This window comes from Perca flavescens, chromosome 9, assembly GCF_004354835.1.
Source record: "Perca flavescens isolate YP-PL-M2 chromosome 9, PFLA_1.0, whole genome shotgun sequence".
In the NCBI taxonomy this organism is placed as follows: domain Eukaryota; kingdom Metazoa; phylum Chordata; class Actinopteri; order Perciformes; family Percidae; genus Perca; species Perca flavescens.
Genome location: NC_041339.1, coordinates 7505301 through 7523543, shown reverse-complemented (window position 1 = coordinate 7523543; position 18243 = coordinate 7505301). Strand labels below are relative to the sequence as shown.

The 18243-nt window shown below is 40.6% G+C and overlaps 1 protein-coding gene across 1 annotated transcript in view; it reads right to left on the bottom strand.

Annotated features, from left to right (window-relative positions):
• Positions 1-6923: 6923 nt before the first annotated feature.
• tbl1xr1a (TBL1X/Y related 1a) overlaps positions 6924-18243 on the bottom strand; it is a 66871-nt gene continuing 55551 nt past the window's right edge. The window contains exons 4-16 of the mRNA XM_028587039.1: positions 17762-17907; positions 16933-17158; positions 16400-16532; positions 13360-13501; positions 12673-12736; positions 12181-12278; positions 11976-12036; positions 11767-11888; positions 10341-10415; positions 8841-8968; positions 8563-8728; positions 7548-7649; positions 6924-7293 (exon numbers count right to left, since the gene is read on the bottom strand). Coding sequence (XP_028442840.1) covers positions 7267-7293; positions 7548-7649; positions 8563-8728; positions 8841-8968; positions 10341-10415; positions 11767-11888; positions 11976-12036; positions 12181-12278; positions 12673-12736; positions 13360-13501; positions 16400-16532; positions 16933-17158; positions 17762-17907 — 1490 coding nt within the window. The 3' untranslated portion in view covers positions 6924-7266. The remainder of the gene's footprint in view (positions 7294-7547; positions 7650-8562; positions 8729-8840; positions 8969-10340; positions 10416-11766; positions 11889-11975; positions 12037-12180; positions 12279-12672; positions 12737-13359; positions 13502-16399; positions 16533-16932; positions 17159-17761; positions 17908-18243) is intronic.

Genomic DNA, 18243 nt, shown 5'->3' with positions numbered 1-18243 from the left:
ATACTATATAATAAACTATAGTTTAAAGAGGCCCTATTATACTCATTTTCAGTGTCATATGTGTACTCTTGGGGTCTCCTAGAATAGGTTTACATGCTTTGATGTTTAAAAAACATATTATGTTTCTCATACTGCCCATTGCTGCATTGCCGCCACCTGAAACACTGTCTGAGCTCTTGGCCCGCCTTCCTGAAAAGCCCAGTCTGCTCTGATTGGTCAGCTGGCCCACTCTGTTGGGATTGGTCAACCAAATTCAAACAAGCCACTGGACGGGCTGTGCATGCTCAGGCAGCAACAAAAAAACTGGGCTGGCTTTCTCAATCAGTGACATCACTGATTGAGGAATGTCAAACAGGAATGTGGGCGAGCCATTTTCAGGCAGTTGAGAAACAGTGGGATGTCTGTGGGGGAGGAAGCTCAATTTGGAGTGAAATGTGGGGTTTTTTTTGTACTTTGTACATTTATTACATACACAAAAGCTATATAACACACTATATCGGGGGGAAATAACAAAAAGCATAATAGGGGCTCTTTAAATCCCTATCAATGCACTATGCAAAGAACAAAAATGGCATTTCTTTAAATGAAAATGTATATTATATTATGCTCTATTATCATGAAATTAGTCAACTTAACAACTGTCTCTTTACTGTTTGGGTAAATTGTCAAGTGATCCCTCAGAGGACTCCTTTCACCTTCATCTTCTTTCATTCTTCGTCACCATAAAAGCTGAAGCATAAGTACTGCAGATGAGCCACCAGGGGGAGCTGCTTGCTCTCCACTCTGCATCAGTACCCTGTAAAGTTAGACTGAGAGGTTTCCCATTAGTCTGTTCACATACTTACTTTTGCGTGCACACCAGAAAGTATCATGTAATGTCCCCTTAGGGGCTCCGTAGTATCAACTCCTGTACATAAAGAGAAATAACTGAGCTGTGGATTCCAATGTTTGCAGGTCACTAACTACAGTACACAATAGTCTCTTTTCTCCTACTGTGAAAATCCCTCGCTTTGAAAACATACACTGAGAATGAAGCATGCCTCTTTAGTTTTTTTTGTGTCTGCTGTGTACCACAGAAAGCACCAGAATGAGGACAGGAACATGAGGGAGGTTCAAGCTCTTTGAAATCAATGTTTTATTGGTTTATTAAAGGATAACTACAGTTTTATTTTTTCAACCTGGACCCTATTTTCATATGGTTTTGTGTCCAAGTGACTGATGGGAACAACAATCTTTGACATTGGTCCAGTATTAAGCGAGATCGCTGCAGTCGGCAGAGGCAAAACAAGCTACGATGTAGTTAATAGGGCAATTGTCTAGCTTGTATTTACCTTCACAGAAGTGCTCATTTTGCCACTGACAGGCTCAGATGAATATTCTAAGTGTCTGACAACATTATTGAAAGGATTTCTAAGGAGGTCGACCTTTCTGTTAAAGAGTAAAATCCTTTTTTTTTAAACATATAAACATCTGCGAAATTCCGCTCGCTAAACCCACCAGACTCTGTGTAAATAAACAGTGATTTTAGCATCATAAAAATACACTTCATTCAAAGTCGACAGAAACTAAATAAAAGTGGGAAAAGCCGTTTTGGGTCGTCTTTCCACTTTTCCAACCATCACAACTGTAGTTTGGGTTGAAATAAACATAAACACATAGTTTACTGATTTACATGTAAACATATGTTGGCTCTATACACGCTAAAAGTCTGGTGGGTTCAGCGTTAGCGTCTGTAGAGCTGTTTCTGGTTAAACAGAAAGGTCTCAAAGAGGTTTTAAAGGTCTACAGTTGTGTTCAAAATAATAGCAGTGTGATTTCAAAAATTGAATAATGCTCAAAATCCAGCAACCTATAGTTTTTCTGCACTACTTTATATGTTTTCCCCTCTCCAATCAACTTTTTAATCAAAGTCTGCTGTTCCTCAGTGAAATGACAAGAACGACCCATCTTGCTGAGTATTTCAGTGTGAAATGCACTATAATCAGCATGCACATTTGCTTCATTCCTTCCTTAAATATGGGCCATAATTGACGCCTGTGTCTTCACAGAATCAATCACCTCACTAAGTGAAACACAACACTATTATTTTGAACATGTCCCTTTCAATTACAGATTCAATTTTACAGAATGAGCAGCATGCATATCATGACTGTTGGGTCTGTTGGTTTTCTATGTCTCTACAACACTTCCTAGTAAATTATTTGCCATGTAGAAATATCACTTCCACCAAAAAAATTGATTTATGAGGTTAGTGATGTTGGACTATTATTCTGAACACAACTGTATCTCTGAAGGGATCCTATTCATAATGTTGTCAGACACTTAGACTATTAATCTGAGCCTGTCAGTGGCAAAACAAGCAGTTTTATGAAGGTAAATACAAGCTGGAGAATTAACTTACATTGTAGCTTGTCTTGCTTAATAAATGGAACAATGTCTAATGAAATATTTGGAGAAAAAAGGTCGGGATATTACAGGGAAAATAAACTCAGAATATATTGAATTTTTTTTTTAAAGTTGGAGTATTTGATTGTTGTTCCCATCAGTCACTAAGACACAAAAGCACAGGAAAATAGGGTCCAGGTTGAAAGAAATGGTAGTTACCATTTAAAGCCATTCTTTTTTTGTGTTTTATCATGAATAAAACATGGATTTACGATTGTCACTGACACAAGTACTTTGTTAGTTCAGCACCGACACTACAAAGCATTTCCACACACACACACAAATAAAAACGCAAAACTCTTATCAAAATATATTTTATTCTGGACTTTTGTTTCACTGATCAGGACTTAAATGATAACAAATCGATGTGAAAGTTGCAGAAAGAAAAAAACAGACAAATTCTTTGAGAGCCCCAATGGGAAAGATGCTGGGCTGACATGATGCTCTGTTGTGGCGGAACAGATGAAGGCTGACTCAGCGACTTTGGCCATGTTTACGTTTGTCTGTTGGCTCAAGTGCTTTAAACACAGGGGTGAAAGAAAGAAAAAAAATATATTCAATATTCACAGGACTCTGAATAGGAACCGAAGGAATCTCTAAGTTTGTAGAAATTTCCAATGTATTACAAGGGAATGCAGAAGAAAATAAAGTTGATTTGTAGTTGGACAAAGTTCTGGAGGCAGATGTAATGTTTTTAGATTAATTACACCTCAGAGGGAAGCCAAACTGAAGCTTTCACCTGAATTGTTAGATGAAAATCCAATTAAAATATATGGGAAAAGCTTTAAGAATCCATGATGATTCTGGAGGATTTGACTGGCCTTTTCACTGTTTCGGTCTAATATTCCCAGATAAAAAAAAATAAAAATTGTTATTTGGCTCCGGTCACTGAGGTTTAGGACATTTTTAGCACAGATAAAGATATTTTGCTCAATTATAGTTTAATAGTGTGCTTCCTTACCTACTTAGTGACCAGTGATCCTACTAAGCTAGATGTAGGAGCAAGAGACACAGGGAGCTCAAGGGTTTGAGAGCGCAGAGCAAGGAATTTGAATTATGTGGACCAACCAAAACACATTTACTGAGCAAAGATACATTTTTGTGTTTTTAAATGAAATGATTTTGGGGTGGGGGGGGGTGAACAGAATGTGCAAAACAAGCTTTTTCTGTGCTCAAAATGTCCCATAGTGCACTGACAATTTAGACACAAATATAAATCCATATTCAACCAATGAGATTGGATCTGCTTCCAGAGCAACTTTCTCCATGACTCCAAAATATAGCAATGAAAACAGGGGGAACAAGAAGAATTCCCTTGAGTCTTGGCTTGATTGAAAAATTACATTTTTATTCAATTTAAAGAGTAACTTTTTTTTTCCTTCTTTTCTTTTTTGAATTGTCTTCTGTGTAAGCCAAGGAGGAAGTCATTTTCTGGGACAAAGCTTCCCAAAAAGATTCAAGCAGAAAGAAAAACTAAAACTTTTCTTTATTAAAACAGACAAATTTAGTGGTAATTTTCTCCTGGGACAACTCTTCCCCAGGCAAGGTGCCTTTAGAATGACAGCTCAGCTCAGTAAGCCTTACATTACACAGTCAACCTTTCCTATTTGCAATAGCATCAAAGTAACAAAAATGAAATCTTTTCAAATGTATAGAACATGTAAATTAACAGTGCCAATAAATCATCAATTCACATTTCTTTTTTCAAATCTACAAAGAAATTACAAAAATGTAACTTTAAATTTGTCTTCAAAAGAGTATAAAATGTCTTGTCGGTAAGGAACCTCGGAGTCAAATGGGAGCAGACGTTTGGTGGTGGACCATTGATGGTGAGAGATCATTAAAATTCCATTGAATGTACAGCTTGACATGTTTTAATTCACCAAGACTGTCGTGTTGTAGATGAAAAGACTTTACATTGACCTTTAGATACCTTAGATCTGATCTGTTCATGTCCTCTAAATGCAGTGAAGTTATTGCGCCACAATATGACAAGTAGCTGGTAATAAAGAACAGACAAAAAAATTTCAAAAAAAGTCCAGATATTGCTTTAATGTTGGATCCATTTTTGAGCTCGATTGGGAATAGCAACCGTGTGCCAGTAAGATCAGCCAGTAAGATTCAACAAGAGAAGAAACAAAATAATATGATAGGCTGCATTATCCCAGGCATGAGCCTGAAGGGGAAAACATACAGAATTCTCTTCCTGTGTAAAGGCAGCCCAAAGTCACACTGGAGCCCTCCCTATGCCAGGGATCAGTGGCTGCTTATGCTATTAAAACAGTGGGGGAAAAAAAAATATGAGCAGATTCAAATTTCACAAGTCTTGGAGGCAGAGCTCGTCTGGAATAATGACGTTTTTGTTTGACCTAAACTTTCAACAGGGCAGAGCCAAGGAACACAGAGCCATTCCGCCGGTAGAAAAGTTAGCAAACTGGCAAATCTGAACATTTTGGTGGAAATACAATACCAATAAAATATATATTTAACCAAGGATTCGCCTACATCTTTTTTGTTAATATGGTACCGGTGATGGCGACTACATTGTATCTGCTTCCAGCAAAACAGGCCGAAAGCAGAACATTCGGTTCTTCTTTACTAAACTAAACGTTCGACTGACTGACATGTGATGTGCATTCTTCTTAGAAAACAATCTTTTTTTTTTTATTTAAGAAATGTCTAATGATATTGTGTCTCTAACAGTGGGTTATTCAACTTTTTTTGTTAAAGAAGGAAAAGAAAATTGCAATACTAATCGAGTCCACAATACTAGAATCGCAATAAATAAATCGAAACGCAAATCAAATCGTCACCCACGTATCGTGAAAGAATTGAATCGGGACAAAAGCATATCGTCCCAGCCGTGGTACTCACAAACACTTCATCGGAGAATCAGAATGCTCTATAAAAAAAGAAAAAGAATGTAATCCCACAATAAGTCGCATTGGATACGTACACATTAGTCGTGGGACACTACACCTGTTGCTGATAATGCAACATTAGAGCATTGAAAAATCCTAATTTAATGTCACTACAAAGTGACCTATTTAGTGTTTGTTACATAGTACAGGGAATGAGGAATGCCCTTTTATTGCTGCGTTCGCGTCGATATGTTCAGACTATTACGTCATTGTGATCGACCAAATGAGCGAAACCGTTAACGTCAGCTGTGATTCAGAGTCGGAAAAGAAAGAAAAAAAAAAAATGTGTCAAGCTCATTGCAAAATGACCCCAAAGCTGCCACTGCTGGCAATATGTAAATATTGCAATTTCTATTCTAACCGTTTGGTATTTGGTTTTTACTTGTTAACCAACATCTACAAATAAAAATACAAATGAGAAAAAAAAAAAAAGAGCTTTAGGCTACTAGGATAACGTGGGAATGCTCAGAAATGCTTACAGAATAATGTCCTCTCGTCTTTGTGCAAATGCAGCAACAGAGCGGAGCTCTAGAGTCCGGAAAACTGTCAGCCTCTTTCACTCGGTGGATTTTCCTTTGGCTCTACCCGCTGTGTTTGTCTTTTAGTCGCTGAGCTTATTTCTGCCTCCAGAGCAACTAACTCTGAGAATCTGCAAAAACCTACAAAGTGGAACTACACTTTCACTTTTTCACCACCACACTTTCAAGGCGTCATGTGTTTGGTGATCGGAGGCCTTTGAGGGTGAATCACGATTAGAAACGTTCGAAGTCTTACAGATGCTGAGTAAATGCCGTTTAGTAAAGGGTTAGAAAAAACAAAAAAACAGCTGGAATCCTACTGGCTGAGGACAGAATGTAATGTGAGCTGGGACCAAGCTTCTTATTTTTTTTTTTTTCTTTATTTTTCTTCCATCACGCAGGTAGGTGACTGCTATGGCCGAAGGGTCCAGAGAGGAGAACTGTGGGTAAAAAACCATCTAGATCAAATAGTGCACAGAGGAGCTGTTTTTAAAGCATCTAGATGGACATCATCTGTGTCGCGTCCCAGTGGATGTACGGGGGTGGGGGTACGGGGGGGGGAGAATCCAGAGTTTGTCCTCTGGGAGAAAAGACAAAACATGAACTACTGCATTTTGAGGTTAACCGTGTGACTGCGAGAACCACTACTGAACCACGGGAGAAGCCTGACGATCCTGACGAGGACGCAGTTTTCCAGAACTGTTTGGTGTTGAATGTCTCCGTGTGTTTGTCTGCGTGTACTTCTTCAAATATTAAAACTCTTGACCTGACCAGCCCGTCCCCTCTCCCAAAGATAAAAAATATAAAAACATTGAAACAAGGGATTGGAAATAAAAAAAAAAAACTAAGTGCCATCCTATTTTATGGTGGAGAAGTTGATATGTCTGCACAATGAGATCCAACTAGTAACAAAGATCAACACTTTTTTCATTGTTTTTCATTTTGATGACAATGAGCATGGTTTAAAGATCAAAAAAGCAAAATAGCTTCCAAATTTTGGTACATATACGGATCTGTAACTTTTTTTTTTTTCATTTTCTTTTTTTTGTCTATCAGTTTTTACTTTTTTTTCCCCACTGCGTCCCTTCTGCATCTCTGTAAGAGTCTGTACAGATAGAGAGGGGCGCTTCCATCCGCCCGTTGATCCATCCTTCCGTCTGTCTGTTTGTCTGTCTGTCTGTCTGTCTGTCTGTCCATCCATCTGTTCATCCCTGTGTCTGGACCTGCTGTGTCGGGTGGGTGCGTGCTTGCTTCCTGCTTCCTGTCTGTCGGTCGGCGGGGCCAATAGTCGTAAGCGCGAGCAGTACGCAGGGCAGGCTGGGACAGTCATTTGGCTATGTACACATTCACGGTCGGTCCATGGCTTCCAACAAACAGCAGCACTATTTCCGAAGGTCTAGTACACACACCTGGGACAGAAAGAGGACAGAGATCAATCTGTGGGACTGAAAAACTGTCACCAAAAAAAAAGAAGAAAAAAGAGCTAGAAACGCCCATCCAAACAGTCAATTTCAATTCAATTTCCATTTTATTTATGGTGTCACATCACAACAAGAGAGAGTTGTCTCAGGAGACTTAACACAGAGTAGGTCTAGACCACACTCTAGCTGTCTAGACCCCCCACATTAAAGACAAAACAGAAGTCAGTCCGGTGTATACTTACAGATCCGTCTGATGCGCTGGCTCCCACTTTGTCCCCTGCTGCATTCCAGCAAACCTCAAAGATCCCCCCCGTCCCTCTGTAACTGTGGACTAAAGCGCCCGTCTGCAGCAGGAGAGACAGAAGCACAGAGTGAAGGGACAGAAATTAGGTAGGTTTTAGGCTGGTTTTACCGGGGTGGAAAAACTGAAACCGAAAACTCAGATTGGACAGATAGTCTAGCTAGCTGTCTGGATTTACCCTGCAGAGATCTGAGGAGCAGTTAACCGTAGTGCTCATGAATCACCCGGAGGTTAGAATTCCAACACAAAGAAAGCGGACTAGCTGCCGATTGACCAAAACGATTTCCATCTCCGTGGCTTTCAGTTAAAAAGGGAGCTGACACCGTTTTTAAGGCCGGTTACACACTCCCTGCGTGGCGTGAGCGGGGCGTTTCTGTTGCGTGGATTTTTCTGTCTTTACACACCAGAAACGTGTCTGACGCGGCGCTGCTGCTGCTGCTAGCCTTGTCTGTACACATGGATGTTTCCCATTGATAAAATGAAATACCATGTTAAACATAAAGATATACTGATCTGATTACAGCAAAGACAACTTCGGCAGTGTTGACGGCAAAATAGGCTACAGAATATTTCGTTCTGTATTGACAGGTGCAATATTAGAAAATCATTTTTTTTTTTACATTTATATCTGCATTTATATCAAAACCTAGAGGCTTTCAAACATCAACATGTCATTTATTAATATGTATTTGTGTCTAAATGACATATAAACATCTTTTCCTATTCTATTTTGCCTGGAAACACTTCCAACACGCTTGCGTGTTGCGTGAAAAATAGGCGTCTGCTCCATTTCTAGCAGGCCCGCGTTTTCGCCGCGGCTCGAGCGTGTCACGCAGGCAGTGTGTGAGCTCTAACCTAACGCCACGCAGCTGACACGCTCACGCCACGCATCCAGTATGTAACCGGCCTACGCTCTACACGTCACAAACACACAGTCCCTCCCATTCTCTTCCTACCTGTGTATTCCAGATGTGCACGCATTTGTCAAAGGAGCCACTGGCCAGATGTCGCCCGTCGGGGCTAAAGGCCACGCTGTAGACCGGCTCCTGGTGTTTAGTCAGCGTATGGATACAGATGCCTCTCTCCACGTCCCAAAGACGAACTGTGGAGTCAAACGATGCACTGTGGGAGGGAGAGACGGGGGACAAACGGGGTCAGAGAGCTTCTCGGCTAGCTAACTAGCAAACGGTTGCTAACCGATGCTGTGTTGCTTGTAACCCACACAGACACTCACCTGGCTAGCATGAGGTTAGCGCTGGGGTTGTTGGTTCCAGGGCCGGTGGGACTCCATTTGATGGTGTAGATTTCTTTACTGTGGGCCTGCAGGTCATGGACACACGAGTCCTGCTTCATACTCCAGATCTAAACGAAAAACACAAAACCACAGGTCAACAACTTTATGAAATCACAGGTGTGTCGAAATGCTTTCACATAAATGTCTAATTGTCAATTTGTTTTAAATCCTCGCAGTTTCTTTGTTTAACCGCAATTAATTGCCAACATTCGCTAAGGTCTTAAAGTGCTCATATTATGCTTTTTGGATTTTTCCCTTTCCTTTATTGTGTTATGTATCTTTTTTGTGCACGTTATAGGTTTAAAAAGTGAAAAAGCCCAAAGGGACTTCATCTTCCAGAGAAAATACCGTTCACAAACCGCTCCAAACAGCTCTATTGTAGTCCAGCCTTTACTTTCGTGACAAACGTGCGTCACTTTGTAACACACGTTATAATGCTCGCCTAGCTGCTAGCGTGGCACGCCCTCATACTCTGCTTCTGACTGGCTAGTAGTCCTTATCTAGCTACTGCGCATGTGCGACTCCCAAAAAAGATGGGCAGAAGTGCGATGCCTCACTCTGTAGCTAAAACAGAGAGCTCAACACACAGGGTGAAAAGAGGAGCTGCAGCAATGTGCAGTACAACAAAAATATGGTGAATTAAACCACATAAACCTATTCTGGTACAACCTCTAAATACAATTATTAAATCTGAAAATAAGCATAATATGAGCACTTTAAGGTGTATAACTGGTAATTGTTTTGTTTACATATGTCAAATATATGTGATTATTGGTCGGACTATATATTTTGTATTATTGTTTCATTTGTTAGTTGTTGACACTTGACCCTTATACACATTCACTGCAACAAAAACGACAAGTTAGAAATAGAATGTTATGCTAATAAATAGCCGTTGTTTACGCCATAGGCTGTGTATTTACATTATTGCATTATTATGGGTCACATGACAAAGAGATAACCAAAAGATGTATCCTGGAATTCATTTAAAAAAAAAAAAAAAAAAAAAAGCCATTAAATATAAATAAATCTTTTTAAGTTTGACTGAAAGATACAACTATATTGTTAATCGCATTATTTCTGAAACAATCAGTTGTACAGCAACATTTTGGAACTGTTGCAGCTTTATCTTCAGCACACACAGCAAACAGCAGGGAAACTTCATAATGGAAATGTCCTGCCTTCCTACCGAAGACGATTCAAGCAACACAGAAGGGAACTCAATGGCTGCCCAAAAAGAAAAAGGTTTGGCTTCTTACAGAGCAGCACAAATCTTAGGATAGCATCTTTTGTTAAAGCACATGAAGAGCAGGAGAAACAAATAAGGTCAACATTTATTGTAGCATGAACACGTCGTTCCTTTCTTCATGGCTCACAGGGAGCAGTGATAGTGATGTTAATAAGACAAGATGTCCACCACCACCAGGGTTTAGCTCTCACCTTCAGCGTCATGTCATCTGAGCAGGAGGCTAGCAGGTTCCCTGTGGGATCCCACTTGATTGCATTTACTTCATTCTGGAAGGAGAGAAGAGATCGTGTTTGTGATGTATATACAGCATGACGAGTGTCAATGTGGCGGACGATATTGCTTGCTATTAGAGATGTTCCGATACCATTATCGGTATCGGCTCCGATGGGTTATCATATCACATCCATACAGGGATAGTAGTATACAGCTGTTAAAACATAATAAAATATATGACACACTGTCATCGGATCGGTACTCGGTATCGGGCGATACACAAGTTCAGGTATCGGAATCGGTATCGGGAAGCAAAAGATGGTCTCGGGCCATCTCTACTTGCTATAAATAAACAGATACTTAAATGTACTCAGTTCTGTGCTCAACAATTGCTTGTTGAATTAAAAAAACAAATAAAAGGAAATCATTGATAATATTTGTATTGGACACATTAAACATTAAATTGAATGTAAAAGGAACCACTAAAAAAAAAAAAAAAAAAAAAAGAATGAGAGTTACGTTTTAAAAGGGCAGTTTCTCATGATGTTTTCTAACAAAGAAATCTCGGAGTGTCTTATCGCGATATGTTGCAGCCTTTCACAATATGTATATTGCGGCAGTTGATATTGTGAGGACAATAAAATAAAAAATACGATATATTGTGCAGTCCAACCATTCTCCAAGGATACCATTTGAAATGAAGGCGTTACTAAATGCAAAGAAAGGGGATTATGTCAATCCTAGGTCCAATGGAATGCTAACAAATACCATCATCCAAACCAGTAAGACCAAATATTCACATAAACTGTGACAGCAATACATTTTTAATCTCCTTTGGGTGCTCCGAACACAGTAGAAGACACTCATCAGTATTACTGACACAGATGTGTAACTAACTAACAAACCACTTACTGTGTAGCCTAGAAATCTAGACGCACACTAGCGGCAGGAAATGTAATTTGCAGCCAGGGGGGTCTGGCAAGTTGGCTTGCGAGCTGGAAAAGCCAAACTCTAGCCGGGCAAATCACATCGTGTATAGAGTCGGTGGGCGGGCTTAACATAATGACGGCAGAGTTACGACGGTTCCGCGTGAATTCCCTGCTACTTGAAAACAAAGAAGATGGCTGCTGCTGGCGAACAGCGGTCTTTGGAATCGGCTTTGGCCACGACTCTGGAAGACTTGGAGTTCAGCTTTTCTTTGAGATAAGAACATAGAACGGCACTGAAGTCATTCTTTTTAAAAAAAAAAAAGGAAGATGTGTTCAGAGTCTAATCTATCAAATCTATCAACTAGCTCCGCTACCTTCTTCGTGGCTCTGCCTGGTTGTAGCGCTATGAACCCTGCCAATGGTGAGTTCCCAGACCCAACATGGTGATGTGGGTCTGGCTTGTCAGGCTACTTACTGTGTGTCCCTGGAATGTTTTAATGGGTCGGTCCTGTCCCAGTTTACAGACGTGGATGCACATGTCTGTACTACAGGAGGCGAACGTATTGTTGCTCTGCCAGTCCACGTCTAGCGCTGGAGCTGTGGGAGATGGTAAGATGGACGTCAGCGAGATCAAAAGCTAAGCTGGAAAATACTAAAGAGACAAGAAAAAGATGCTTTCTGTACCTGAATGGAAGGGAAACTGTTGTTTGGCTTCTCCTGTATGGGCATCCCATATGATTGTTGTCTGGCAGGACAACATGTACATGTACAGTTAGAGCTAACAACGGCTACACAGCACATTTGTTTGATCCACTTATTAAAACAGCTGGCACGATTGTGAAATCGTGCTAGAAGTTATTCAATGTTTTGAAAACAGATCCTGGTTTACCTTGTCTACTCCTGCACTGAGGATAAAATTGCCTTTTTTATTCCACTTAAGGGCAAAGATGGGACCTTTGTGTTGGCCGAGTGTACTGGCCAGGTTCCCTGTGGGGCAAAACACACAGAAAGGGAAAAATAAATCAGTAAGTATGACATGTTGAAAAATAACAACAAGCCACCAAGGGTCTGAATGACACCAAATGGGTCAGCACCTGAATGGCAACATGCAAACCTGCCTCTAGGTGGCAGCATTGTTCGAGGATGAACTAAAGCATGTGGCGTACATGCTGTAGTACAAGATAAGCAAACCAAATCACCACAGCACAATCATTATTAGAGTTTCCATAGAAACACTATTCATTCTCTTATACTATGCCAATACATAAATGTATGCACATCAATACACTTGTATCTTGTTTTAGAGCTCTTGATATGAAATTGCAGGGTTTCCTGAGATCAAATAATACATGGACGTGTTTAATAAACGCAGTCATCTCACCGTCCTTTGTCCATATTCTGGCAAAGCCGTCATAGGAGCCTGTTGCTAGCAGCGTGCCCTCGCTCTGCCAGAGAGAGAGAGAAGTAGTAAGAGTGGCTTATAGAGTGTGCGTGCTGGATAGGTAAGCACGGCAAGGCCTTAACGTTGTCCGTTGCAGTTGCAGAATTTGCCTTGCAGAGTCCAGGCTGAATGAATGTGTGCTGGGATTCAGCTGGGATTAGAAGAGAGGCCTGTGTTTTTCATCAGCAGGGACACTTTTTTTTTTTTTTTTTTTTTTTCCTGGCTCTGCCCTTGGCTCAGGTTTACAATCCACTGGCTGAACTAAAGGAAAATCCCACTCTGATGATCTTCAACTGTTGGACATCATCAACAGCTATGTTCAGAGTGCTCTGGAAGTTGTTTAGTTGTTGCGTTTGCTTTCTATGCACGTACAGTATGTTAAGTGTTCACATTTTATAAAACAACAAGCATTAGCAAACATTTTTTGAAGATAAAAAAAAAAAAGAAAACAAATGCTGATAAAAGCTATTAAAAAAAAAGATGTGAAGTAGCGTAATTGACTTGCATGACAAATATTTCTTCCATTCCTACAACTATGACCTGCTCCCATATTTTGAACGAATGCACCCAGGCAGGGAGACTCGCCTTTCACATGATGGGTGAGTGTGCGTGTGTTAGCGGGCTTACATTCCAGTCTAGCGAGGTGACGTCTTTGTTGCTGGGGACGTCCTGCCCTCCCTCTCGTATGCAGTGTCTCAGGACCAGCTGTGTCGAGCTGCTTGTACTGTTTTCACTCAGGTTCCAGATGCGAGCCGTCGAATCCCCAGACCTAAAACAGACGGACCCATTTCAACATGAAGCATGTTTCCGTAGACAACGTGTTCCCGCTTTAACATTGTTTGGCAGACAATTTCTAACTGGATTTCATCAAAAACATCTTAAGTTAATAATTCTTTTATTTCTGGCTAAAAAAAAGGAAAAAGAAAAATGGATCTTGCTGAAGTGGTCCCTACAGTCGGCATGTGGTTGTCACAGATATTGACTCTTCTCCCTCTGGAGAAACTGAGTTATGAACTTGATCATAATTCAGACAAATTCAGGAGACTTTAGAGACGGTTGCATTCCTTTCTGCAGAGACGTTTCTTTGTATTTCCTAGTTTGTAATCATATTTAATATATTTTTCTATCATTCTTCCAATTTAAATTGTGTATATTGCAGCACCAGTTGTTGTTTGGGGTGGGATTTTACTGTTATGTATGTATGTATGTATGTATGTATGTATGTATGTATGTATGTATGTATATATGTGTGTGTGTATATATATATATATATATACACACACACACTTTTTTCTGTTGCTGAAGTTTGATGTGCCTGTTGCATTAAAAAAATCAATTAAAAAAAAAAGAAATAAGTTGTAGGAGTGAGGTATTCTGCATTATTACTCCCACATTACACATTACAACCTTACATCCACGCAGAATTGTTTTTTGCAAAAATCACAAAATGTGCAAAACCTACTTTTTCTAACTTCTCCCGGGGTTTTCGCCCAATCTTCCTGAAACATTGCAAATAGCAAGTTCAGATGGCCCTGACAAAAAGCTATTAAAAGAATTTTGCTCGGTTCAAAACTTCGCAAATTACGAACAAAGGTCGGACCAAACATGAACTTTAGCATCTCCAAAGTAAACGCTATCAATGTTTGCCATGCCACTCTGAGGCTCTGGACCAAATTTGGCAAACATTGGCCATTAGGGGGCGCTACAAATATGAAAAGTATTTATATCATGAAGGGCTCGTGCAATTTTTAAGTAACTTGGGAGGGTACAATCTAGGGCCACTCCTGAGGCCACGCCCACGATGTTGTACTGATTGGTTGAAATGGGCGTGGCCTGTGGCCCGGAAATGCATTGATGCTTTTAGAATAGATACAAATGGGAAATTTGCTTTTTCAATTTACTACAGAACTCGCGTGTTGCCAGTGTCTGAAGGGCCGAAAAAGGCGCCCTTCAGCGTGTTTGTATAACGTACCGGGGAGAGCAGGCAGCTACGCGGGGTTTAGCGAGTAGCTGTTGGCAGGGCTGGGACAAAAAATCTGCCAGGCGGCCCACACTCACCGTGATTGGTCAGACACATTCCCTGCAGACAGTCCTCTATAAATATGTGTGCATTCTATGATATGAGTTGCCTAGTGTTCTGTGTTCATGTGATCGTTTTGGATCCTTCAAGAGGGTATCAAGACTTATCTGTTGATCTTACACTTAAATAATTCATTCATTCTTAGAGTTATGATTTGTATATTTATGGTATTTTTATTATTTTTTATTTTTTATTATTGATATTTGATATTGTATTGCCATTATTACTATTTTGCTTAATATTGGCAACTTTAAAAACAGTTTACTGATAATTTTAACTATTGATATTCATATTTTGTCGCTTTAGACACAAGTGTCTGCTAAATACTATAACAATATAACCCGTCCCAAAAGCTACAATAAAGCTGAGAGTAGTATATGCCCTGGAAAAGGCCAACACAACCAACACAAGAGAAGTTAAGTAAGCCATTCTCAATCTTTTTCTCCTGTCATTTCTCTGCACCTCCTTTACACGTTGGTGGTCGTTTGTCCATTATAACGTAGATGCTAAACTTCCAGCATAACTATTACAGCTCGTGTGTCAGGGCCGGGAGGCGTGGCCATGGTGGGATTCGTAAATTTGCGGCCCGGAGTGGGGAAGAGGGTTCCTGGTTTTGATTGGGTCAGGCCAGTGCCAGTAAAGAAAATTAACCAATGGGCCGCTGTGAGTTCTTTATGGGCCGGCCCGGCCAATAAATAAAAAAGGCCTATTTATAACGGCGAATCGGCCCAAAAGTGCGTCGGCCCACCGGGAAAATGCCCGGTGTGCCAGAGGGCCAGTCCAGCCCTGGCTGTTGGCCAGGTAGCCTGCTTTCCTTTACTTCTGCTCTCTTCTTCTCTACTACTTCTTGCTTATTCAGATTTTTTCTGTATGCCCTCTGGTGTTTGGCAGAATACTGCAACCAACAATGGGTTAAGCATAAACGTCTCCGTGCATGCTCATAGCGCTTGAGTATACCCAACGCTTTAAGAGGCAGGGCTGGGGACCTTCGTTTCATCTCTCTACCTTGTTTCCTATCATCTCTCTACTTGCGCTGTCAAATAAAGGCATAAAATGTTAAAAAAAAAAAAAAAAAAAAAAAAAAAAAAAAAGGCCATTTGATCCATATAGAGCAGTGTTTCTCAAAGTCCGGACCAAACTGCAAGTCAATCCAGGCCATAAACCTCATGTTATGAGTACAGTACTTTGATGAAGTGTTACATTTTCTATTTTGAAAGACATTTTCTATGTATCAATAAATTGTTAGTGATGTGGAATATACACAGAAAAAAAACAAAAGAAAAAGGAGACAAAAAAAGCTGAAAAGGGGTGTAAAAAAAAAACAACCTGAAAATAAACATCGGAGGAAAGTGCCGGTTCCATGTAATGATACCCAAATCGGTCCAAAAGCTGAGCAGGAAAACAGAGCTCTTGACTTGAATGTTGCTTAAAAGTTAATAGTTAGTTGATTAAATGTTAACTTGTTATGGCCAATCATTCCGGACCTCTGACCTGGAATAAAAATCTTAACCTAACCCTGCAGACCTTTGAGTGATACGTTTGAGACTAGTGTCAGAGGAGTATGCTAGGAAAGGGAAGGTGACCCACCCCGAGGCCAGCAGATCGCTGACTGGGTTCCAGGCACAGATGAAGACCTCGGACTCGTGGCCCCGCAAGACCATGGCCTTGTTCTGAGGGATCTCCACATCTCCATCCACCTCCATCAGGTCTGCGTGGTTGTCTAAGCACAGAGTTGGATGGGTGACACACAGCGAGGCAGAAAGTTAGCAAGCCAGGAATGTCTAGAAAATACATAGTCTACAACCTTTCTGTAAGGTCTTCGCAATTCTTTACCACTATTAGTGTGAGTGAACTACCCTCACAGTGTTCACTAACAGCCAAATATGGGTGTAAAGTAATATTTCATTACTAACATTTACATTTTCATACCAAAAATGTTTGACCAAAACATCTTAATTAAATGTTCACTTATGAATTCCACTTTTTTCGGGTTTTACTACTATTCCAAAAAGGTCAAATAATAGTTCTTCCTTAATGAAAATGCTGCTCAAATATCTTTGCCATCGCAGGTAGCAAACCATCATTGCATGTCCTTTTCTATTGGTGAACGTATTACTCACTAGCTAAGGCATGGGCTCCGTTCTCCTCCCCGTTGGCAGTATTCTCTCCGTTCTTGGCGTTGCCGGCGATGCTGCCCCCCGTGGCCGATGTTGGTGCTGAAGCGGCAGCCTGCTGCTGGGCCATTTTGTCCCGGTAGGCCTGCTGCCTCGTCTGAACGACGTCCGGCATCACGGCATCAATCAGGGACAGAGACTCAATGGGCCGCCCGTCAAATAATGTGCCGTCCTATAGAGTGGGAGAAATGACCAGTTTAGAGAAGAGAAGAGGTTTCAAAAGTCCTTCTATTGGACCATTTTCAATTTTATTTTTTTTATTTTTTAAAACACACACAACAAAACCTGTCACACTAAAATAAAACTAAAAACTGTGCTTTCTGAACCAAAACCCACCAACTCTCCATCCTCCCTCACAGAGAATAACAACCCGCCCCCCCACAGCCCACAAATGAGGAGAGGAGAGTTTCATCATCTTGTTTGTGTCCCACCTCATTGATGCTGACTTCAGCCTCACAAAAGAATCAATTTATTTTTACCAATGATTCACCTAAATATTTTCTGTTTATACGGTCCCGCCGACGGCAACTACATCACATCTGTTTCAAACAAAACAGAGCGAAAGAAAATGTAGAAGAACCATATTATGTTCTTCTTTACAAGTGAAATCAATGTCAGACTGACATGTGATGTGCATTTTTCTCAGAAAACAATTAGTTTTTAGAAATGCCTCATGATATACTGTCTCTAGAAGGGTATGATTCAACTTTTGTTTCTGTAAAAGAAGGAAAGGAAATTCGCAATACTCCATACGAGAGGAGAGGAGAGGACCCACCTCATTGATGCTGACTTCAGCCTCGACATACTGCAGGCCCTTCTGGATGATGCTGATGAGGGCAGCAGGGGGAACCAGAGCACCATTGATGTTGGACTGGCTGATGTGACTCTCTATGCCAAATGTAAATGCTGAGTGGGAGAACCCTGGAGAAGAAAAGAGCGGGAAGAAGAGGGCAGGGGAGGAGAAGATATTTTCAACGTTGGAAGGCAATGACATGCTGTGTATTAGGGCTCGACCGATTATAGGCACTGGGCAATTATGAAAGTAGGCTATTACGTTTTGTGTTCCATTCCAAAATCTTAATTTTGCCTAGTTTCATTAACTACTAATAATCGGTGACTCATGACTTATTTAAGAACTACATTTTGTGTTTTCTCCACTGCCATATCGTGTTACTTGCAAGCCACTGCTTCCATTCTTTTCACATTCTTGAGTATTTCTCATACATGTTTCTTTTGGAGGTTACAAAACAGATTGCT